This window comes from Bombus vancouverensis, chromosome 5 (genome assembly GCF_051014615.1).
Source record: "Bombus vancouverensis nearcticus chromosome 5, iyBomVanc1_principal, whole genome shotgun sequence".
NCBI classification, from domain to species: Eukaryota; Metazoa; Arthropoda; class Insecta; order Hymenoptera; family Apidae; genus Bombus; species Bombus vancouverensis.
The window spans coordinates 7525621-7551597 of record NC_134915.1 but is presented as its reverse complement, the minus strand read 5'-3'; the positions used below and the strand labels follow the sequence as shown (position 1 = coordinate 7551597).

Sequence of the window (25977 nt, the reverse complement as noted above, 5' to 3'; positions counted from 1 at the left end):
AAGTTAGACTGTAATTTCTTAACTTAAGTGATTTCTTTCGAGAACACAGAGGAAGTCCTTTCTTAATATATTTAAATACTGCATATTAAAATATTTTAAATATAAAATGAATATAAAATGGAAATATTAAAAATCTTTGTTTAATAAAGTCATCCTTGTATGGCCTTCGATACGAGTAGATGTAATTCACGTTTACTTGCGAAACTGGTTTGACTTTTACAGTTCGTAACTTACTAATGAAATAATGAAGGGAACTGTCTTTCCTTTACCGCATGATTGATGGTTATAGTCTGCGAATTCATCTCGATACGAATTATATTCTCGAATATTAACGATTATATTTGTCATTGAGTACGAGGCAGTGAAAAAGTGTTCAATGAATATTTTATGATTACATCTACAAATTATGATGTTCAAAGGTACTCTGTATAGGGGAATCGTTTTTAAATTTAGAGTTACTCAACTTTGCTACATAATCTATTCAATTTCATTCGATTTGTTTTGAATGAGTTGGTATATCTCTTTGCTCGAGCAACGTTGTACTACAGTGTAATCTTGCTAGTCATATTAAGAAATAAATAATCGCGAATGCAGGCTAAATTATCAAGTCCAATAAGTCAAAAACAAGTATGCATATACATGAAATTTCAATATCCAAAAGATAAGTCAATTTTTTTTTGTGACGGATGATATATGCGATGTAAGGAAAATTATGCCGCATAAGAAATATTATCTATGAAATATGTATTTTCTCGATTTATTAGCGAAAACTTCTGCGAATATAAATCATTCTTAATGTGTAACTAAATTCATGGTAATTTATAGATAAATATGCTGAAATGCAATTTTTTAGCAATTGCAAAGTAAAATCTATTTACAGAAGTTAAAAGCAACATATCTGCGACGACCATTCGGAAAATCATATCTCTTTTGAAATAACAATAACGTAAATGTATTTTAAAGAGCTTCCTTCCTTTGTAACTTTAGTAAACATACTTAGCTATTTACCCATACAATCACCACTCCCGTTTCAGCACTTATCGTAACGTTACACAAGTTTCTGTATGCCTACCTTTACGATACACTTTTCCACTGTGAGTTTACATAACAATAGTTTCTCGCGAAGCGTTGTGTCCAGTCCAAAAACTCTTTAAATTTGGCAAAAAAATTATCGTGTGAATCGATCGATGCCGTCAATCATTTGTAACGAAGCTGTTTCGTAAGCTTCTGCGTAATGAGAGACAGTATTAAACTAAACGGTATTGAATCATCCATAATTTTATTACAATAAATTGCTGTAATTCAACTATAAATTCCTTTTGGAAGAGCTTTTTCAGCATTCAAGAAGCGTAGAAGTGCGACAGACCACGTTTCGTCATCGGCGGGATTTTCAAATCGCGTCATCGTTTCAAACGTACGAAACAACGACGATATTCATTATTTAAACAATTTAAACAGAAAATTTCCTATGATTTTAGTCGACATATAAATGAAACTAATTAACCTTCTATGAGTACATTCCATCTTTTTACGTGCTTGCCGTACGTAGACGGGTATTTCCAGTTACTTTCTGAACGAATACAGAACTTGTCAGTTGCTATAAATTATCGTATATCGTTGCGACAGTATGAGGTTGAGGACTTTAGTCGTATCAGAGAAGATACCTCTGCAAACCAGATAGATCGATTGTTCGATCGGGCGATCGTTTCGTCAACGGCCGAATGCACGCTGCCCACGGAACAAACTCGCGTGACCCATCGACAATGCACGCTGCCCCACGGGACAGGCACGTGTGACCCACCGGCGGTGCACGCCGGCGTCAGCCTGTTAAAAAGAGAGTCGATCCCCGTATGAGCTCATATCGTTGTATATAAAAGCATATAGATCGTATTGTTGATTAGTTTGCGGTATGACAGTACGGTGTAAAAGTCTGTAGATAAATAGCGTACAAAAATCATGTCGTGTAGCAAATCGCGCAACAATACGAAACAAAATGTAATTATAAGTTGCAGAAAGATGTAGCTTGTAGAACTGCGACAAGTTTTATCATGACAGATAGACTCGATTAAATTTTCGAAAAATTGCTTCAACGTGTTCTTTCATCCTGTTTATAACACGTTTTTTAAATTTCTATTTATTTGTAGTATCGTAGATGGTTTAATGATTTCGCTGCGAAGCGTTTCATGTTCTGTCGATTACGTTGATGTCCAACGATTGCGACGGCGATAATGTTTCGCATTATCGCTCTTTGGTACATAGAGCATAATGTATATTTGCTGTTATTATCAATGTAAAAGATGAAATTGCTTGTAGATTACATTTTTCCTGCATTTTATTTCTTAGGATTCTACGCTATCTGTGTTTGAATAGCCGCGTTTATTTATCTTTCCATTGGTAAACACGAAATTTTCAGTACTATGACACAAACTCGATGCTCCGTTGGGTATTTCCAGTATTTACCATCCGATTTGTTTCATGCTCTAACTCTATCATCAGATGTAAATTGATTAAAATTTAGATTGGTAGTAAAACATACAGGGTGGTCGTGGAACATCAATCTACACCATTTTTCTGGTACTTGCAATAGTCGGACAAAATAACGTATCTTGTTTAAGACGAGGAAAGATAGCATAGTACTTTTCGCTCTTTATGTTTTCTCTTCGTCTTTCATATCATAAGTTTTACAACGTTGAAGTTAAAATATTTTTCAATAATTCGTCGATCCAAGTACCGTAATATTTTTTTTATAAAGAATCAAAAACTGATCGAACGGTACATAAAAGAGAACGTAGTGTTCCATCTAAAAATATAGAAATATGTTAAAGTAAGGTTTTTTTCGAAATTCTTAACATTGTAATTTGTAGTCGATCGAAAGCTGATTAACTATCGAAACATTTTTTTCTCCAAAGTGTTTGAAAAATCGCGGCGACTGATTTTTAGTCCACGCTGTATATGCTTCTAAAGGTAAAAGTGTTCATTTGACCCCCTCGCATTGGAGAACGAAATATCTCGCCACGCAATGTCTGTCTATGATACGCTTCGGACGAGATATTTTGCCACACAATGTCCTTCGTACGATGTTTTGTACGAAATATACATCTCGCGACGCAATATCGTTCATGTGATGCTTTGAACGAAATATCTCGAGCCCCGTTTTTCAACGTTTACAAACTCAACGTCTTACGGATTGACTTTTACACGAATCATTGGATGCGATATCTGAAGTTTTAATAAAAAGACGTGCGAGATATCTCGTCCGAAGAGTCACACAAATGATATTGCATCGCGAGATATCTCGTACAAAGCATCACATGAACGACATTGCGTTGCAAGATATCTCGTGCAAAGCGTATATCACGAACGACATTGCGTAGCAAGATATTTCATCCTCCGATGCGAAGGGGTTAAATGTTACTTAGGAAATTCGACACGGAAGAATTCGATCTTCCAACAGTGGGCACACGTACGTTTCTGTTCAAATATTTTTCTGCCTCAGCTAACTGGTTGGCTTTCGTCCGCTATTATAAGAATCATCGGTAAACGATTTTTATAATTCGACGTGCGTTTCGGGAATTTGCCTGTCCCTTCTTCTTCTAAACGCAATCTTTTGCTGCTTAATACACAATCATGTTCTTTGCGCTTTTATAATGTACTGTATCTTTTATGTGCAATCGTTGAAATATCAAAATAGCGATTTTACAACACGTGTAATGATATGAGGAGTTTCTGAAGTGAATTCTAAGTCACGCGATCTTAGACTTTAATTTTTTCTAAACGAGAGGATGATTTTGACAAAAAAAAAAAAGAACTGCTGGCTTTTTAAACACACGCTATATAGTATGTAAACGACTCCTTTTGATTAAGTGTTCCTTTGAAATGTTTCAAACTGTTTTACCTTATACAGGCGATGAAGGGAGAACGACCCTAACATGCCCTTTAAAGGCTACCAGAGTCTATGGAACAGACGAAAAGGGTCACTTATGCTATAAAATCCATATATAACTTGCCATATAACCTAAAAGCAAACGTATGTTTATACTCTATTCGTTTATTATTAATTATTAATTACGCTTAAATCCAGTAACCATATCGCCAGATACTGCAAGATTTTGTATTATTTTTAACTTTGTAGAATTTTTAATAACGTTCCCTCGGTTCACAATTTCCACTGTATAGCACACGGTATTGAAACAAGCAAGTGATAGTCTTATAACGAAGAGTCATCAGTTATAAAGAACACATTATTTTGAAATTACTATTTGCAGTCGTTTTCCAAGATGATTTTCGTGTCATCCAGTCCTGTGACCTATAAATGTCGAAGTTCTAGATAATTCAGATATTCGTACGTTAATTTTCTACGTACAGGGTGTCTCGCTTAATTTGACCACCTTAGATATTTCACATATTATAGGATAAGAAAAGACGTCAGAGGGAAACGTTATTTAATTTCGAGGCGCAAATCCATGATGGTAATCGTGAAATTATTCTCAGAGTCATAGTTTCCAAGATTTCCATGTCGTTCGTGTTTCTTTAGATAGGACTGTATACTTTTACCACCACAGCTGAGGTTAAGACCAATGCAGTAGCTTGTAATACCATGACATTCGTGTAACTTTGAGTAGGAAAAATTTAGAAATGTTCGGTAACAGCTACGAATGATGAAACAACTACGGTAGAGTGATCAACGAAGAAAAATGCATTTTTACAAGCGATGAAAATGATACTCGATAAGAGAAAAGTTCCTTCAACGTTGGATCGGTTTTACACGCCTAGACTTCTTTCTGTAGAGTGTAACAAACAGAATATTAGTCAGCAAGTTACAAAGACAGATAGAGAGTCACACGTTAATCGTTCATAGAAACGTACTGAAGTGGTTAGTCATCGTTTCGAACGCTTATTGAAATAAGTTTTCTTTCATCAATCACCTTGTCGTAGTTATTGCATTATATACAGCTATTATCAAACAGCTTTGAATTTTTCGTACTCGAAGCAAACTCGTGGTATTCTAACAGTGGGACGCGTTACGATGCATCATCGCGGAGCGTCGAGTGACGCGTTTCCACTGAATTCACCAATCTTCAGATTTTATCGAAAGGTACGTCGTGTAAACGTCTACCTCGAGATGATTGTACGTCTATTATTATATACAGAGTGATTGGTAACTAGTGGTACAAGCGGAAAGGGGGTGATTCTACGCGAGAAAAGAAGTTGAAAATATAGAATAAAAATTTTTCGTTTGAGGCTTTCTTTTCGAGAAAATCGACTTTGAATTTTCGCCGGTACGCGTGCGGTACGTTATTGCGGATCTCACTGTAGATCGTTGTCTCGGTGGAAAAATTAAAAAAAAAAAATTTAAAAAATTTTTATTCTATATTTTCAACTTCTTTTTTCGCGTAGAATCACCCCCTTTCCGCTTGTACCACCAGTTACCAACCCCCCTGTATATATTCATTAGTCTAAATTAAACAAGGATTACATTGAAAACCCTTTAGAACACATTTGAATTGCATAATTCACACTCGCAGTCCGTACACAGGATCCGATCGAAAAATACGTAGAAGCTGGTATGACGCGAAAAAAATATGAAATAAAATTTGTCCATTCACGACTTAGATTTGGAGAAAATCGAGTTGGAAAATCGATCGAATGTACTCGAACGCGACTAGTTCCCGACTGGGCAGGACTAAGAAAATTTAAATTTTATCCGACCATGATAAATTAATAAATTAGTAATAAACTTAAATATTGAATATTAATTAAACAAGGTGGAGCCGAATAACATGTTGCGTAACATGTTGAACGAAACAAATTTTATTCCATGTCTCTTCCTTATTTTCCCGCGAGAAATCACGTCGTGCCAGCTTTTACGTGTTATTCGGTCGAATTCTGTGTGCGTGTATAATACGTGCGATTCCCGTAACTCCGTTTCCCATAATACGGGGCATATCCGCCGCGTTATACGAGGGTTCACTGTGCTCAACAAACTGAGCAATTAATTCATTATCTAAAATAGGCGTGGAGCACGGAGTATTCAATGCAGCAATTGATTTCGTTGTATCGGGTTTGATTTGGAGAAGTATGCGTTTCTCCACACCCCCTTCGAGTAACTTAACGATATAAACTCACATGTAGCTTCTGAATCAGTGGAGTCCACCTTACCACCTGTAGCAAAACGAAGGATCGTTTAGAAGCGAGCAAGAAGATATCAGAGTATCATCGTCGCAAGAAGCATTGGTATTAGTTACGTGCTTTCCATGTGCTAGAGTCAGGGGCGGATTTATCTTGACGTTAATGACGCTGTAAGTGTCGGGCTCCGGTACTCTACGGTATCCAAAAGTGCTTGTTAAGCAGATTAATAGATTGTCAGAATTACTTAAAATATATTTGTTGGCAAGAAAAGACCGGGGATGAAAATTTTAGTTTGGCTAAAACGATGTTTGTCGAATCAGCACGTTATAGTCATTCGAATATTCGAGACGCCCATCGAGCGATCGATGGGTCCATTCTGAACAGTGTTTTGGAGGATTCTTGCGTTTCCTAGAGTACGTGAAAAACGATTGAATCCTCCAACGAGACTAACCATGGGTGTTTTGAAAGCAGTTTTGAACTGGCCAGTGCATCTTAATTACTTCACATGAAATCAATATTCTCTGTCCAAGTGAATATCATGTTCTGACAGATCAGCCAAACGATCTTTAAACGTACATGTCGATTACTTATCGGTTTAACAAACATCGATTTAGCCAGGATAAGCTTCCTCAAAATTTGGTTTAGCTTAGGGGCCCCTAAATGGTTATTATCATTAGGCACCCAAAGGGTTAAATCCGTCACTGATTACAGTGATTTTCTGCATATATAAACGACATCGAGGATTGCTGCAGAATCGGAATAAGTTCTTCAATATGTACATATATACAGAATCTTGAACAATTTTGCTTGAGATAGTAGCTTCTCACTGACTACAACAATTGCAGAGGATAAGGCCAAGATGTTTCAATTAAAACTTTCCTGTCATATTATTTTTCCATCTTTACCATGTTTACGCGATAGATTGGTAACGATATCACGTAGAAATCTCTTTAGATTCTCAATCTGAAATTATTAAAAGTTTCAGCGATTCCTGCGCGTCAGATTTATTACGATGGATGACGCAATACGCGAAAGCTTTTATAGCAATAATCCAATAATAATAAACAATAGGAAAAGTTAATCCAATCAACGCTGGATGAAGACTTAAATATTATACGAATTATTTTAAAGCCTTTATTTACCGAGGAAAAGCAGACAAAATTGCGAAATATGAAATTGGATTATTTCGTGTTTTTCAACTTTTGAGCGTGTGTCGCACGCTCTTTTTATTTTATGAAACAGGACCGACAATGAAAGATGTCAACGATAAATTACAGCGAGTCACAGTCCTGCGCGCTCTTTGTGTTCTCATTATCTTGATACCACTGATATGTTATAATCAAAGTTATAAAAAACGAGCAAAATTTACATGAACAAATAATGTGCAATTTCATCGGAGTACGTTCATTTATAGGTAAATGTAACAAGAAGTTAATACCAATGTTTAATAATTTTATTTCTCACGTTCATCAAATATTTGCTGATTGGATCTTTGATTTTCTTTGCTTGATTTCATTCATCGAGGTTTGTTTTTTAATCGCTTAATTTTCTAATTAGTTTTGTGGAAAAGCTAAATGATGATGTAATTAAAAGCTTTGTAGGATATGTAACATAAACAGATAGAATCATGTTGTTCTCTAGAAAATACTATTGAAATATACGAATGTTAGACTCTAACACATAGAATACCCGCCTTTTCTTTTTCAATTAAAATAAATATGCTTATGACTTTTAAAAACTAAGTTAAAAGTAAATGTATTAGCCGAAGTATCTAACTGTGTCATTGAAACTGGAAGACCTCTGCCAGCAAGATATCATGTTTTCAACATTATTTTCGAAAAATACTGCTGTATCGTTGCGTTTTATTTAATTAATTTGAATTTCGTATGTATTTGGTGTAGCGTTGCAAAGAAAATAGCGAAGAACCTTCAATATTATTTCAAATTAAAAGATGGCAAGGGATCGAGGAACATAAATCAACACACCTACAATTTTACGTAAAGCAATAAACGATATACTATATATATCATTCTTCGTACAAATTAGGTGAATAATTGCCCAGACAGATATCAAATACATTACGATCTAATATTTTGCTTGTATCATATTAAAATTCGTCATAAACGTTTTAAAATGCAAATTTTCTTTGTGCAAATAGATACAATTAAACGAAAGGATAGAATAATAAGCTTCAGATAATAAATGACAGACATTTAGAAAAAAATTAAAAGATGATACGATTAGAGTAATGCATTATGGATTAGCTCGTGACTGCGTTTCACGAGTATGCACGTCAAACAAAAACTTTATTTCAGTGAGTTTAACGCGTATACTCGTCGTCGCTTGTATTTATTTACGCACTGCACGACTTAACCCCGTGAGAGATTTCTAAAACTAAATTCCGCGGTTAACTGTTTAAAAAGATACTTTTTTCGATTTTGATAAAAACTACGTTAACATTCACTTACATTACTTTACGTTATTTATTCTTTTAGAATTTTTAATAAGAAGAAGCGAAAATAAAATTTGTGATTCGACTAACTTCAACCAAGTACGTTGGAGAAACAGATCAACAACGTCTCTATCGCAATTTCCATTTTATCATTAATAATCATCTCTACTATATATTCCTTACTCTTGACTAAACTCTGTAAAAGAAAGTTACATGCGATAAGATTTAATTGGGTCATCCTTCGAGCTTCGATGTATAATATTCTACTCTATTCGACGCAATGAAACTTTTGGAAGTCTCCTACTGTCACGGAAACGGATACATCAGCCAATGCTCCGAGGACGCATTTAGACTCCCATCTGCTACTTCTTCGTAATCGGAAATAATTTGTCGTGTAGCTTTCCCAGCCTGTATCGGCAAGCTGCGCACGAACGACACCAAAAATAGCATTTCGTCTAAGCATCGACGTAATTATAATAACGGCCATTAGCTTGATGAGCTCCGCAACTGGACCTAGTAATCACAGGGCGTTTAATTAACGGTCGCGTTTCTTAATGATTGTGTTAGGCACGAAGAGGTGTATGTCTTGCCACGGCGATGAACTCCGTTGTGAATTCGAATTCGAGTGGTACCTAGCCTCGTATCGATATCGCGCGTAGGGACAGCAAGTTGGTGGATGTAGGAGGATGACTCGATGAGAAATCGTATCGAAACACGCACGTCCGCTCTTCCTTTCTACTTGCTAATACTGAATCCTCGTATGAGTAGAGAGAATTCGCCTAACAGCTCCACCTCCTTTCTCGCTAGTCTACCTACTTCCACCCTCTTTCTTTCACTCGACTCGGCTCCACTCGCCTTGCCTCGCCTCAACTTGGTAAACGTGCTGCGACGCGGTGTGTTGCCGATCGCTATGGCACTCGATCGGCAGGGTCGTTGCGAGACGAATCGCGACACCAATCGCGACACCAGGAGGAAACTCTTCTGCATTTGCACCTGCAGCTATACCTCCGCATCGAGTCCTGAAAACGACGATAGCATTCACTGTTTTCGTAAGTCATCTTCTCGTCAAGTTCGATGTTCATTTACTGTTTTGTGTGTAATTTCCTGCGATGCTCGTTTCCCAACTTCCACGTTATTTCTCGTTATGGTGAGATATTTTGTGCGAATCAGGCGTGAACACGGAATCTTTCTTAAGTGCGAGACAGGTTACGATTTTGAAATGCATTTAAAAACAAAGGAAGAAATATCTGTTAATTACTCGCTGACAAAGAAGACTTTAGGAAGCCGCCCTCAATTTTTGTTTAAGTCGATTTTGTGCTTTCATTGGTCTGTATCTAGTTACGAGCCATTCACAGGCCGAGGTCAATTTCAGATTTTGAAATTTTTTAAACTTTAAGAATAAATCGATCGCTTATCTCGTAGTACATTTCATCAATTTTCTCTATTTTTTGTTTTATTTATACAGTTAATCTATGTTGCAAATATGCGGCTCATGTGTATTTCTAAAATTATTAAATGAACCGGATCTCGTGTCTATTATTTAATAAACAATAGATGGTAATTTTCTAAGGAGGCAAAAGTACCTAAACATATTAGCAATTTCACTATGAATTATCAATATTCTTTAGAGAAACTTTGAGGATGTGAGCTTCGCGATAAAGATTATAATTTTAGTAGAAATCGTTGTAAATTATTGTATCTTATATCATTCATGATTGTAATGAATGTCATGAGTATATTTCATGATTGTAAATGTACATCGTTAATTTTATAATACTCTGAACTTGCCACAGGAGAAAATCAATACGATGATTTTATCAGCTATAATTTATTTTAATATAATTAATTGTCTGTATCGATTCTCTGTACATAATCGTAGCATGTCTCTTATCTATATTATATATTGTTACTGCTTATCGACCCCCGACGAAATATGTTATATTTATGGCTGCTGTATTCGTTAATTTTCGCATGTTAAACGAAAGAGTAACATCTGTTTGTATCTGGATAACGATCACTTTTATATTAACGATAAATGTCATTTACAGAACCATTTGTCGGACTAAATAAACGACTATGCATTTGACCTACAATATACCCACATATTTCAAAGCTTTAATTCATTCGGTTACCAAATTAACGATACTAAAGCCACTGATTCTTTGTGTTGCTTATCCCGTAAATAAGTCGATTCTAATCCTTCTTACGTATTGCCATTGGTTTTGTAGATACACTTTCCTTAATTTTTTACACTGAAATATTACCAGTGGGATACAGAGTTGATTTTATTCTTGAGTTGTGTTATATCATTTACCAAATTAACTCGATCCATAAATTTAATTATGTTACGTTAAACGATTGTTTTAGATGAAAATGTTAAAAGATTGAATATAATTTATTGGCATAGAGAATCGCAAATAATTTTTCTTCGGATATTCCAGTGCTCTATGTACAACTACAAGAGAGCACTACGCTTAGTTTCTATGTATCGGTGGTGTAATATTGATTAATTCTTAAAGCGAGTCGTCCAATTTCCATTACATTAGCATATAATTTTAACGCTTGTAACGCTTATAACGCAACACCGCAGGCCCTTAAAGATAAAAGCAAGAGGATAGGGAAATTTGTTTATGAAGTAAAACGATCTTGTTATATCGTTAGAAACAAAAACGACGAACCGCTTATTTCAGACATCGTCAGATTATCGTCGTTACAAGAATCGTCAATAAAGCTTATTAAAGCGAATGTAAGACGAAGTAATCCGACACACTGGCTCGTGTTATGTTTCATTATCAAAAATGATAAATGCACGTTTGTTGAAGGCTGGGTAGACTCTTTTGTCTCTGTCATATCAATTTTCATAACACAAAAAGAGGGAAATATATCTAAATCGAGCGATACCCTAATTTATTTAAAAAATATCTATACTTGTACGTCGATAAATTCTCCGATATTTTCTTAATTCAATGCGACGTATAATAGGTACGCCGTGTTTGCCAATTATTTTCTTTATTCACCAGTGCGGGATAGTTCAAGATGAATAAAATCAACGTTTCGTTTGTTCGTTTTCATTGTGCTCTGTTCTCGGTTAATTGCCGCACGCTAACGCCGTGAGTTCGGAAAATTCACGGTTATTTTCCGACGGCGACCTTTCATGTCCAAACCATAAAAGCACCATCACGTCGATCAAAATATCACTTTACGGATGGTATACTTCCGCGACAATAATTTCTGCCCAGTTCCGCCACATTTGAAAATCCGCCAGTAACGTCCATATCCTCACGCGTCATGGGATTATGTATACATATACCCACATTCCATATATTTAACATCATTTTGTACATATCAACATCACCAGAAGCATGGTTCAACAAAACTCTTTCAACCTTTCTGAACAACCTTTCAAAACCTCATCGTAGTTTCACCTACGCCCCGTTAGTGCACATTGTAGCATAACCACAAACGTCGGACAATCTTACAAATCGCTATAGTTAACGATACCTAGTACGTATTAACGTTACAGGTACAGCGAAATCTTCATTATCTGAACATCTATTACCAACACATTCCAACGTTCGATCAACATGTTTTGTTGTACGAATATTGGAATCAGCTGGAAAACAAAATGTATTATGTTAACTATCGCAGTGAAACGGGAGATGCGTCCCAAGCGACACAACCGTAAAGATGCATTGAAACGTTTACGATATTTGAAGAAGAACTTTTAGATAAATTTTGAAAGAGACGCGGAGTAAAAAGATCATTGCATTATTCAGCGGTAAAATACCTTTAACGGTAAAATAATTTATCAACATGAAATAATTATGATTCGGAACAAAATATTCTTCCCATCCGAAAGCTTTCCTTCTTTTCTCTTTATTAATTCGAAGGTTCAACCGTATATATGTATGTATGTATATGTTTGTATGTGTTTCGTTTCCTCCTTGATACAGTGGAACGGAAAAAGGAAAACGCGAAGAAAGGAGAAAATGACGCTTTACCGTATTTTACTATTCGAGCAACCGCGCGACACACTTTCATATAATAAATAAAAAAAAGACAAAAAATATGTATCGAATCGAGGGCTTAACCGCACACGGTTATGAACGTTGTTTTGATTTTGTTTTAGGTACGCGGAACGCAGTCAAGCTGGCTGCCTCCGCCGGTAACCCCTCCGCTGCCGTCGCCGCCTCCGCGCATCCTCCTGTGCTTTGGAGCTCGCGCAGGAAGCCCGGTAAGTCCATATGTATACGCATATTATTTCCTACTCGCATTTTCATTTCACATCCGTGCTTAACGGCAAAACTAAATGCCAAGAGAACATTCGCATCACCTGCTCGGTTTCTTGCGAAAGTGCAATTATTGCGAGCTGGTGGTTCCAAGTTGTTACTGTTAGTCGAGGAGAGCGACAAGGAGAATCTATCTTAACTCTTAGTCACAGTAACGAATAAAAATGCCAAGAAAGTTACGACGAAAAAACCAATGATGACGATGAAACAAGGCAGATTACATTTCAAATTTTTCAAATTGTCAAATTAAGACAAAGAACTCGTTTGGAATATTATATGGCGCGATAAGGAATTATTTAATCGATACTTAATCAGGGAGAATGCGATTTTCCATATTACCGGTTACTTAGATCCAGTATTGCTATCATTAGAATAAATTTGTCTTCTTAATGTTTATGCCTCTTCGGTGGCAGTTTCTTACGTCCAATCTGAAGTACCATCCAGCGACAGTAAACTGAATATCGCAGTTGATTGAATGCATTAATGACAAAGATAACATGGAATAATGATGTATTCGTTCGTAAAGAGTTCAAGTATGATAAAGAGTACATTTAGATTGTAAACATATTAAATAATACGCAGTTATGTAAAACAGTATCGTCTGGAGAAAAAGGTAACTTTTGTTGTACTGTTGCGCGATAGAAATTCCTATAAAGTAAAACACGACGGTTTCTTGTGTCGTTCGAATAGCTTTTGCACGAGTTTAAAGATACGATTGAAAAAAAGAGACAACGTTGGCGATTAATGTAACGTTGCAGCGATTGGTTGTTCGTCCTCGTCGCGCATCTGACAGGGCTGCGGCCGCGAAGCATGCAATTGGCCCGGGGGTTAATTTCTCCGCGACCGGCTAATTTGATACGAGCCGTGCTCGTTTGACCCCCACTTATTGACCCTGGCCAGTTAATTCGCAAACTCTCAGAGGTCTTTTGGGATTGGAGCATATAACTGATCGTACGTTTCATATATCTTAATGATAGATTTTGCAATAATAATAATTTTGCAATACGACTTTTATTTGCACACGTTCGCTAATTACGCGCTTCGTTTTAACCAAAATTATTGCGAATATAATGTGGACTACAATTAATATATATCGTATAATTGTTCTTCAAAAAGCTATATATTTCGTTCGTATTTTTTCGAAACATGGTTTATATCGACGCTTATTTCGATTTAATGTTAATGTTAATTCAATAGGCAATGCTTGAACGTAAAATAAACGAGCATTAAAAACCACACGGTTAATATGCAACATAAATATTTCAATAAATAGCAAAATATATGTTACGATAGACGATAGATAAGATACATAATAATAGGTACAACGCTATAGTGAGAAACTATATGTATATTTTCAATACGGAATAATTATGTAACTAGGTATAACATAAAAGGAGTTTATTTTTAAAGAAATGAGGAATGTTGGTCTATATTTTTTGAACGAATGTATTAAGAAAATACTAGAAAGATATAACGATAGTTTTAATCATTTCTATAAAGTACAAAATGGTATTTAAAAAATAATTAAAAAATAATAAAAAGGTAATAATTTAAGATTTCACGCACAGTTTTATTTACAAAATTAATAACAATGCATCGTCGTTTCAACGATATATTTTTCCTTTTAATTTACTGATCCTAAATTGCAAGACTTCCATAGAATTATACCGAGACTAAATCATTTATTTTAATGGTATGCGACGATTTCTAGTTACAAAAATAAATAAAACAATTGTTTACGGTTTTTAAATTTTAACTTTCACGAAGTTTATTAAATCACATAACTTGCAGTGCTTCGGATTCGATCGTGTGTTTAATAATAGGTATGTACGTTGCGTTTTGTTGCAACATTTCCACGTTTCAGATCTGCATCGAAGAACTGGAACGTGTACGAAACAATTCGGAACAGATTGCACCATACTAATAAAAGCAGGATTGTTTGAACTAGAAACGTTTAGAACGTTGAAGATTCGGACATTGCATCAACATTCATTGTTCAGAAATCTAGATATTATTTATTCAAAGATTACATCGAATTTTTCTCGATATCGAATTTCATAGTTGTCTGTAGTAATTCGAAGAAAGGACTGATTGAAACGATAATTTTTGGGAAACCAATCCTATTGACGAATATTATGTACAGTGATTTGCGAAAGTATTCGTACACTTTGTATAGAAAACTTTTACCTACGTGCGTATATCGTGTGTGCTATATAAAACATTTTGAAGTTTTATTAACACTATAATAAGACGCTATAGTGCCACGATAATATTGGACAAATTTGAATCGAAGCTGAAAATCTACACAGAAATTGCAAGGTTTGTTTATCACAAACTGATATCTGACAAAGTTAATACATTGATGTATACTAATAGTATACATATGAATAGTATGAATACGAATAGTCACTTTGAGCATGCAATAAGCGTTAAGGATGATCTCATTCGATACAGAGACTTATTAATATTATGGATTACTGTATATATACGTGATTTTGTAGTCTGCGTAAAATAGATTTGCAAATACACTTATATCAAATACCTCGTATCCATAGTGCTTGGAACAATAGTTGACACACCGTGACACATACGCGACAACGAATTTAGGAAGAAATTCCAACGATAGCCGAAGAAATAACCCACCTAAGGAAATATAATACCAGACTGACGTATTTTCACAATAACAGCCAAGGATCTCTACACGGTTAATTTACCCAGAAGATTCCATAAAAAACATCCAAAGGACCCTCTTCCGTAATGACAGAACGTTGATATAAATTCTCTGCACGACTGCTTTCTGCCGAGAAAAAGAGCTACGTGGTACACTTTCCAAACCTGCTACAGAAATTTACCGGATGTGACAAGTACTCAAAATTATTATAATAAGATAAAGATAAAAAAAGAAACATCTTGTAACTCGTGTATACATCTCCAAAATCGTTTAAAATTTTATCAATATATATAATTATGCCAGTTGGACGCCATTATGGTGCCAATGCAATTTCAAAATGTGTCGTATAACAGACACGATATGTTCATAAAAGGCGTCGCCAAGTGTACGAACACTTTTGCGTGCAATTGTAAATATTTTATTTCTGCGTAGAAATATTTATACACATATGTATTTAAACATACTCTTTTACATGGAATCAATAATTAATATACGTGCTATATGAATGAATACGCATACGTACATTTTTATCGTATTTTATATACAAACTTGCTTATCCGCAAAACGAAAAATGTGAAAATCTCGCGCTGTAACACGAGCAAAATGAACGAAGGTAAACACGAAAGGAGCGACATTTGGAGCAAATACGTACAAATATAACATGATTAATGTAAGTATAATACAACATATGACAATCCGAAAAGTTCGAGCGAAACGAATGAAAAATGACAGATGACCTTTCGATCATGATACGAAGAAACTACCGTGACCTTGTTGGAGCTAGCAGCGACAGAAAATGGAGGCAAGCGTTCCCGCGGCATTGACACGCTTGTCAATGCCAATGGCAGCGTGGTTCGAGGCACGCTTTCAGACCGATCTTTTACCCTCTCTCTTTCTGCCGATCCTGTCTTACGATATATCTCGTGTTCCAAACAAGTTATGTTATTACTTTGGCCCGTACGTGGGCCGAGAGAGGAAGGTCACAACCTCCGGGAATTAGTGGCGTCCTAATTGACATATCCGTTCGAGCGTTTTCTGCTCGAAGAAGCGCAGCTGCGAGGATCAAAGTCGACAAAGGAAGGAAGGATCTTGTTGAAAGCCAGCCGTCGAGATTATGAAATGAAATTCTGACCAAGAAATTCTTTGAATTAAAGAGTTTATACCTATCCCGGAAAACAGCTATATCATTTCATCGTTACAATTGTCCCTATTACTTTGCAAATTGTCCATGCAGGAGATACGTTCAAAAGGATATTAATCAAAATGGGACAGTACATTTTTTCCTTGTCAAGGGTCCTTATATGTAGCGTAGATTTAAATGAATTCTAAAATGTATCTGTTACGGTGCCTAAATACTATATCTGCAATTAGTACAGAAGTAAATTATAAAAAATATAAATAGTTTGCACATTTAGGATATATTAATGAAACTAGTTTTCGCGATATATTGATTATTATGGTATATGAATGTGATTTTTCTAATATATATGTATCATTGTTATGCGAATGTGATTTTTATAATATATATATATATATATATATTATAACTAGTTTTATTATATATATATTATTATATATATATATATTATTTTATTATATATATATATATATATATATTGTAACTAGTTTTATTAATATATTCTAAATGCACAAACTATTTATATTTTTTATAATTTATTTTTGTACTAATAAAATATATGTATATAAAGTATTCACATATAAAGTAACTTTTCAAAGGTGCTACATATTTTATTCGTTTAATTATAATATGTAATTGCAATCGACAAACATATTCAACTAATATCTCTGTAATTTTGTCAAATGGATGTAAGGTTGATATAACATAGGGTAATAATTATTTATATATAACGGTATATTTTTAATCATATCGTAATGATTAAATATTCTAAACACTGCCTTGTCTGTATACATATATACGCTGATTTATTTATATAGCATTTTCACAGATATGATCAAAACTTCTTAGGCATCGCGAACATCGTATAGCATATCGAATTATGTAGCATATATTAAATCTAATTAAAAAGTTAGGATATAGTAGAGATTTTCGTTCCTTATTGGATATGCACACATTTTGTGCAAACTACAAATTAACTTTGAAAATTTCAAATATATCGAAGTTTTATTAACATAGGTCTCGTAATATTATTACGCATAGCGAGCCCCAATTAGCGACAATTAGTGTACAGAATGATAAATTATGTTCGACTGGTACAAAAAGCAGTGTAAAAAGTGGGTACAAGACTCAATTAATTTTTCTTTGATTCTTCATTGATTCGTTTGATATATTGTAACATTCATCATACAGACAATTTTTAGTACAAGAAATTAATGTTAGATTAGATTAGATTAATCTAGGCTTCGCTAGTTATGTTAATCATTTTTGCGTCATATACCGTTATGTCTGTTAAATAAAAAAAAATCATTAACTCAACTGATATATTTTTCTATCTAATTTGACCACTTTTTATGACCTTTTGATAAAACTATCATTATCATTTCTTTTTCCTTTTTTGACCCAATAAATTTTATCAGTTTAGTGTTTATACGATACTTTCCTTTCTTTCGCGTTCTTTTTCCATCATTTAAAAAGTTTCTAACAATCCAAACCAACTTTGCTGAAGGTTACCAAGCGCTTTATATCACAGTAATAGAATGCGTTAAAATCTTGATTGAAAATTGCCACGATTTTATTTATTTGTTTATTTATTGTTTTCTTTTTCTTTTCTTTGAAATACAGGAAAGAATGAATGGTCATATTGCGTTATCAGGAAAGAAATTTGTTTGCGAACCATAGAAGTGTAAAATGGGAATGTTACTTAAGACTGTGACACGAAAATGCAAGCTTAGCAGTAAGAGGAGGAGAAAACGATGCACGGGTTAATTACGAGATCGCTGCTAAGAGAATTCCTTAACGAGTACCCGGTCGATTAGAGAGTTGCAACTGCCGGTCGTCGTGAGGTAACGGTCGTGACACGCGCGACTTCAGAAGAGAAATCTTCTTCCTTTCGTTCCTCCTCTTTGGTCATGTCGAGTAATAGCGAGCACGCCAGATGGATCTCGAAATCGCGTATTCGTCAGACTCCGCGCCACGATGAAATTTATCTTTCAAACGAAACGCTTTTACTTTGCCGGAACATTCATTCATTTCTCATTGTCAGACATTGTAATGTTTCTCCGAAGCCTACAATGTCCTTATCGGAACATGTTACAATATCCGCTTTATGGATATCATTCTTGCTTCCTTGAATATCGATATTGCAACTTTTACGAGACACGTTTCGCATTAAATAATTTATACATATCGATAATTTCGATGTTAACTATGTCTTTTACAACTGTTTGCATCGCGTTTCTTTTATAAATCATTAGCTCGCAAATGAAAGGTCTTTTCCAGCAAAAGGACAATGCTTGATAATGTTCCGTGAAGAAGCTTGGTTTCAGCTTTAAAACGCAGAGCTCCTCCGGTATAATCGTAGCAAGAATAATCAGTCCATGTAGATCAAATTTCTAATACGAATTGTAAATAGGACGTAGGTGATATTTCCTTAAGACATGTAATAGAATTTTTAAATTTTCTTAAAAAGATCATGACGAAGTCATTCTTGGATCGCATCCAAGAATAGAGACAGCAGCATAGATTTTTCGCGGAATTTCTTCCACGTTTATATTTCTATTGGCATAAAATTTGAAATGTGATTTCGCGGTAAGAATCCATCTGCTCACTTATCTCAACTTATATTATACATATGTAATCACAGTTTTCCAGGAACTTTGTGACTCGTTTACGCGTTTGTTCGAGATATTTCTCGCTGAAAAGATTGTGCACATTAATTATGCAATGATCCTATTAAATCTTCGTTGCATGTAACTTTGCTCTCGCGGGCCAGACTTTTGCGAAGCAAAAGGAAGCTGAACGTAATTAAAATACGTTGAATACTACTATACGTTTGAATAGGACAGCTGCTTCGAAGAATCGTAGACACGTTTGACGACTTTTTTTCTTGTACTTCGTGTAGTCGAGTAGAAAAGAGAGAGACAAGAGGTTAATGCAACGTTTCCTGAAACATGAGGTAATCCCCGATCTGCAGCCGACATTTCAGTGCTAGTACGACCGGACACGCCCGCGCTTCCAGCCGTTTTTCATTAGTTCAGTCGTCAAAAGCGGCGACATCCGCGGGAATCTTCTAATAGATTGTGTAATTGCAATTCCTTCGTCGTTCTTCAGATTTTCGGATTACTTTCTGATTTCGTTGTCCGTTCTATTTTAACCAGTCTTTTCACGCGCAGTCAGAAAATCGTACGTTTCAACAGGCTTTCATTAAAACGGCGTTAGCTCGTTAACGCGCGTTCGCAAGAACGGCAGTTATCGAAATTTATCATCTGCGTAGTATCTATCAACACTTTCGATTCCATCGGATCAAGAACTGATGACTCGTCTCGTTCTAGCAGCTGTTACACGCAACGTAACGTTTAATAAACTCGCCTAATGATATCCTGTTGTAGGATTTGAAATATTAACGCGGAGAAAAGAAAGTTTCACTGACGACAAGTGAGAAGAGCGAAAGAAAGGTGGAGGGGGTCTATATGACCCACGTATAATCAACGATATCAGCACGGTAGTCCGAAATAGCTGGCTCTAGCTCATCAGTTGCATAATCGAGGAAAGTCGTGTAGGTACACGAAGACCCCTTGGTAATACTCGCACGCTCGCATTCGCGTCCGCGCTTGCGCTTGTGCTTATGCTGGCGCTCGCGCGCGTGCGTCGTGTGCTTACCGCGTGAAAACGTGACGGAATAGCCAACAACTTAGCTGTCGTTTTCTTTCTTCGCTTCCCCTTCCCTTTCACCTCTTCTCGCTCTTTCTCTCTCTTTTTCTCTGTCTTGCGCTCTTGTTCTCTTTCTCGTTCTTTTTCGGCACGTATTTTATTGTTTCTCCTCTTTTTTACTTTATTCTTTGAATGAAAGTATACAGGTTCACGCGTGTGGACGATATCACGAGTCCCTCTGCGCTTTTCCTTCTTCCGTTCGTTCTCATCATTCGTCTTCTTCAAGCTACCATATGTTTAAGCTTTTTTTCTCTTACGACTAGTGAAGTTCACTCGATACAAAAAATGAAGGCCCAAAACATTTGTTCTCTTTCTATAATATGTACGTACGTATATACCGAGTGACAAAATATCAAAGCGGGCGAAACATTTTGATAATGATAATTATTTTATCGAGCAGACGTTATTTAAGGCATGTAAAAATATGGGATTATAATGCACGCAAGATAACAATAATATGAACATTAAACTTCCATTTCCTTCTCTTATCTCTTAGAAATTTTGCGTCACGTATAGTTAGAAATTTTTCGACCACCATGTAATGAAACAGAACTCGAAACTCAGTTAATTAAACGATTCCTGCAGGTTCACGCGAAGTATTCTTCGTTAAATTCCCAGTGCACCGTCCAACGACGATTACTTACGTTCATTCCTATTCTATTAATAAACATTTATTTACCACAGAATTTATAAACAGTATACGAATTTGGTATTATTAAATTTTCGCTTCTATTTATGCGTTTCTACTCGTGCATCTACTCTAATGATCGATTTATGAAATTGAATATTTTCCAAAGTTTTTTTAAACAGCTCCACATTTTAACAACAAAAGATACAACGTGGAAGTTTAATCGAAAAGGGAATTATGTTGTGATTACGATGAATCTTTACAAATTATGGTAGATCCGATTTTCGTAGTTTAATTGTTTTTAAATATTTCACGAGCTGTAACGATTTTGATTTAGGTAACAAAATATCTTCGGTACAAAGGACACGGGTCTTTCGTATTTAATTCTATATCAGCAAGTATCACTGTCATTTTTAGAAAGTCATTATTCTAGGGCAAGAAACTTCGATCTATCGTATTTGTCGAGTAAAAGAGAGGACAAAAGCAAATACTTTCTGTAAATAACGTGGCATCACCACGTATTCCGTAGACTTCGTTCCGTTATAAATTGTAAGAAATTACCAATAGCTCCGAAAAGTCTGAAATTATTTAATTCTTAAAACTGTCTAAGATTTGATTCGATTTCACGTGTAATTTTACCGCGGTTAACATTCATTAATTCAAATAGATCAGTCTAACTATGGACTCGTTAGCTTCTTGTTTAACACACTAAACGGGCGAAATAGGAAAAATAGAAAAGTATCGCAACTTTTCTGGCGTGAAAACACTTAACGATGACTAATCGCTGTGACGTTATTTCGGCCTACGGTGGCACGATGGAAAGATTGTTAGGCAGAGTTCATTGAAAACTCAATGCTGTGCTCAACCTTTATACACCATCGTATTTATTTCGTCAGGCGTAAGCAAGTGTTTAATTAATAACTCGCCAACGTAAAGCAGCAGAGTTTAAAGCAGTTTATTCGAGTGTGGGAGGAGGAAGGTGGAAAAGCAGAAAGATACCTGACGCAAAAAAATATTTACTTGTAAAACATGTACCTACAAGCTTTCTTTCAGAAGGTATACACGAAACCACGTGTGAATCGGTTGACGCGTTTGTCGTTAATTTCATAAAGTTTATTGCACTTGCTTCGTTAAAACTGCAGTCTAATATTTGCCTCCAAACGCCGGCGAGCCTAATTAGATATCGTTAGCGAAACTGGTCTGTATTTTCAATACATAAAGTCACCCTACGTATATGTAACCAGATTATAAATTGCATTTTTCATCGTAATAATTTATTTTCTTTTACGCAACCGCAGCGTAACGAAACGCCTGGCGGCGAACAAATTTAATTGTACCGGTACGAAGTACGTATACAAATTCTCACACTGGTGATCTCGTCTTTCGCGTATCACGAGATAAGCAGGATCGTCTTCGCGAAGTTAATCATTCGCTCGAAAAAGCGTCAAAGAAGAGCGGCCGAAAAATTGACCGGCTTTTCGCGTATTTGTGGTAAAACAAAAAGCAGGTGTAATTTGCATAAAATCCTCTCTTCTCTCCACCTTCAATTTCTCTCCTTTCATACCAGCCACTTATTAAGCCACTACTTATGTAAATAGATGAACGTGCGCGCGGTTATCAGACGAAAGTCGATGTAAGCACAACACGTCGACCAACGGAATAGATAACAATTTTTTATCTGGTCGCCTGTCTTCGAAGCCATCGTTCTTTTTTGCTTTGGTGACGCCAGTGCACTTTGCTATTTTATCGGCAGCTGGATTTTCAAAGATAGACAAGCTTCCGGTTGTTGCAACTGGAAAGCTCGTATTATCCGTAATCAATAAGTTTCTCGCGCGAAAACATTTTTCCCCTACGTACATAGCAAAACAACGGCGTTAAAACGCGGTAAATTTCCGCAATTTCAAATCACATTAAATACTCGCATAAAGGTCAAATCGGATTTTTTGCTGCTTTTGATTTTTTGCCATTTTCTTGGACATCGACTCTCGCGCATTAAATGATTATTGGTTTCTGTATCGTTAATCTCCTGTCTTTTGTTTATCCTATATACTCTTGTTTATCGGCGATAATCAGATTGCAAATTGACATGTTTCGTAATTGCTATCGACATGTTAGCTCGCACCGTTCGCCGTGTATTTGTAATTGCTCGCAAGAATCTCGAAGAAACTAAATCTAATGCTAGTAAATAAGTAGAAACGCATTAATTCGATCGAACGAACGAACTACTCGCGTTTTTATCTTTCTTGATCGTCGCTCCTATATTTCTCCCATACGCTTTTCTTTCAAGAATTTTGATTAAAAAGAAAAGGACTATAAAAAGAGCGTTACGTTTTCATAGCGTCACCGACCTGATACTAAATTTCATATTATATACACGTTTGCTTCGAATTCCTCAATTTTCTATAACTTTCAAAATCTTTCCTCCTTTCTTTTCGCTTGCCACCAATTTTTCCATCTTCCCTTCTTCTTTCTTACTTACGTGTTTTCTCTCCTCTTCCCCTCGATGCCCTCGGGAACCGTCTCTGTCAATCGTTTTGGCACAATTGTCGCGGCCTCTTTCTCTCCCCCACTCTTACTCCCGATTTTCTCTCTCTTTTTAACCGCCTATCGCAGTCGGTTATACGCGCTCCTCTCTCCCCTCTCTCTTTCTCTCTCTCTATCCATCCCGGTCTCCCTCTCTCTAGGTTGTTCGGCTCTCGAGACCGTGACTGACTCGATTCGCTTCGACTCGGCAGTCGCGGTTAAACTCGCGCAGGAGGCATTACGTGCGATTTGCGCGTCACGCGCGTTATTCATAACGCAACGAAAGAGGAGAAAAAGAAACGTCTTCCGTCAGTAACGGCCGGCTTTTTGCTTCTCGCTCGTGCAAGTCCAAGAGTGGTTTGCCTCGTACGGAATTCATTTTTCCATCGCACACGCTGATCAGTGTTCGAAAGAGTCGATTCGTCCGAGTGTGAAGATCAGCAAAAGAGAATCGCGGTTTTGACGAGCCTGGCCCGTCGTCGAAGCGCGAACGCGTTGCCGTGCACGGCCGAACGTCAAATTCAGCGCGCAACGAAAACAACCTCGCCGTGTTGCGAAATTCTCACCGCGTCGGTCCCAAACGCGTTTCGTTCGGCGGTGAAAATTGAATCGACAGGCGTAAGAGAACGGCTGACGTTCGAATTGGGATCAAAGTCTGGTGACACAAAAGTGAGAAAGTAAACAAGCTGCGCGCGTGCACCGTCGTCGTGTACGCCATGTGCGCCCGCTCATGATCGGCAAGTGCTCTGTGCAACGTTTCGATTCGCGGCAAGTCGTCGAATTCGATAGAAGGAAAATCGTTTGCTCGGAACTGCGAATTTTAGTACCGTTAAGAATCGCGATTGAAATTGTCTCGCTTTCGAAATCGCCAACGAAGTGGACGAGGAGAATGCTCGATTTCTCTGTTGGAACAGTGCGCGTACCGAAATGATAAGGTTAAGTCGCAGCTCGTCGAACAAAGAGAAGACAGCTGAAATCGACTGAAAGACTTGGGTTGTCAAAGACAGGGCGTACGCTTCGTGTATCCTTGTTTGACGTAGCAAAAAAAAGAAAAAAAGAAGAAAAAAGAAAAGGAAAGAAGAAGGGAAACGTGGACGGGAAGGAGAGTGCGCTCGTAAATCTCTCGTTTCTCGTCTATATTCCGTGTCGAACGTAGAATAAGCGTTTTAGATCGGGGTGAAAAGAAGTTGGACGAGATACGTTTGAAAGTCAGCTGTTTGTCGAGGGGCAGAGCGCGCTGCGCTAATTCCTTATGGACTTTCGATCGTTCCAAGTATTTTACATCGCATTTCGTGCGCACGTGGTAATCGCGAGACGAGCGTGACGGCAGCTCTGGAAACGAGGTAGTCGGTCGAATATCGTTGACTGGATCTACGAAGATACGGCGCTCGTCTCGAGGGTGTTGAATCCATCGAACGCTGTTTGCGAAAACCGGTTGCTCTTTCGTTTTCCCTGCCGTGTTAACAATTAGTGCCACGTCTTCGAACGAACAGTTTGATAGATCGTTGAACATTCTTTACGATTAACGATCTTCCCCGAGATGCAGAAGTGATGGACGTCGCGAATCGGAGGCGCAGCAGTCGGCTTCCAGCTCGTGTACGAGTCGATTGAACGTCGTCTCCGACGAGCGACGTTTTCGACATCGGATCGGCATATCGATCGTCAGAAAGTAATTATTCGCTTGGTTGTTTACCAGCGTCACGAAACGGCGGCCAGACTCCGTGCGTGTCGAACCGTCGAGGCACGTGGATGTTATCGAAGGAAATTTGCCCCGAGAGGTCGGTCCGCAACGTGGGAGCGATTACAACACAAGCCAGTTCATTCATCGTACGGATTCCAGCGCACCGGAAGTGACGAGACGAGAGTGCTTCCCCGAAGTTCGCGCACGCACGAGTGCGATATAGTCGACTTTTGTAGAGAGCCGCGTGTAACGCGTGTGTATAGCAGAGTTGTTTCGTGTGGAACGGGAAACGCCGGGTAGAGAGTAGAAGAGAGCTTTGATCGTGAGAGGGAACGAGCACACGGGTTCCAGAGAAGAACGCGCGCGCGGCACAGAAAGACGAAGAAAGGGGTAAAGGGGAAAGAAAAGGAAGCGGCGCAAGGCATCGAGGAACAAGGATGCGGTCGTGGCGGAGAATAGCGGGCTGCCGGACGACCGAGCGTCCTGCGAGACGCACGGTCGCTCCTTGAAGGACACCGCGGTTTTCGTGACCGGAGGATGGACTGCTCTGTCGAAGAAACGAGTTGCGTGCGAGAAGAGCAGCGCTCATTCTTACATGACGACCACGCTGTCTTGTGAACCTGATTGTTCCATTTCGTCGAGGCGCCCCGCCACACTCAGCGCACGATTATGCAGCTGAAGAAAGCGATGCTTAAGATATTCGATCAATGTGAGTTGCCGATTTTGCTTCTCCATCTCTTTCTTTTACTTCTTCT

The 25977-nt window shown here is 37.1% G+C and overlaps 1 protein-coding gene across 9 annotated transcripts in view; it reads left to right on the top strand.

The window, feature by feature from the left end:
- LOC117159653 (dual 3',5'-cyclic-AMP and -GMP phosphodiesterase 11) overlaps positions 1–25977 on the top strand; it is a 142464-nt gene that overhangs the window by 53180 nt on the left and 63307 nt on the right. For 4 of the 9 annotated variants that reach the window (XR_013058545.1, XR_013058546.1, XM_076618967.1 and 1 more), the window contains exons 1-2: positions 9492–9630; positions 12711–12815. Coding sequence is in view for 4 of the 9 variants with exons in the window: in XM_076618967.1 (XP_076475082.1) it covers positions 9492–9630; positions 12711–12815 (244 nt within the window). In the remaining 5 variants the exon portion in view is untranslated. Of the gene's footprint in view, positions 1–9491; positions 9631–12710; positions 12816–23740; positions 25932–25977 lie in introns of those variants that run through there. The other 5 variants (XM_076618968.1, XM_076618970.1, XM_076618969.1 and 2 more) reach the window with 2 other exon arrangements.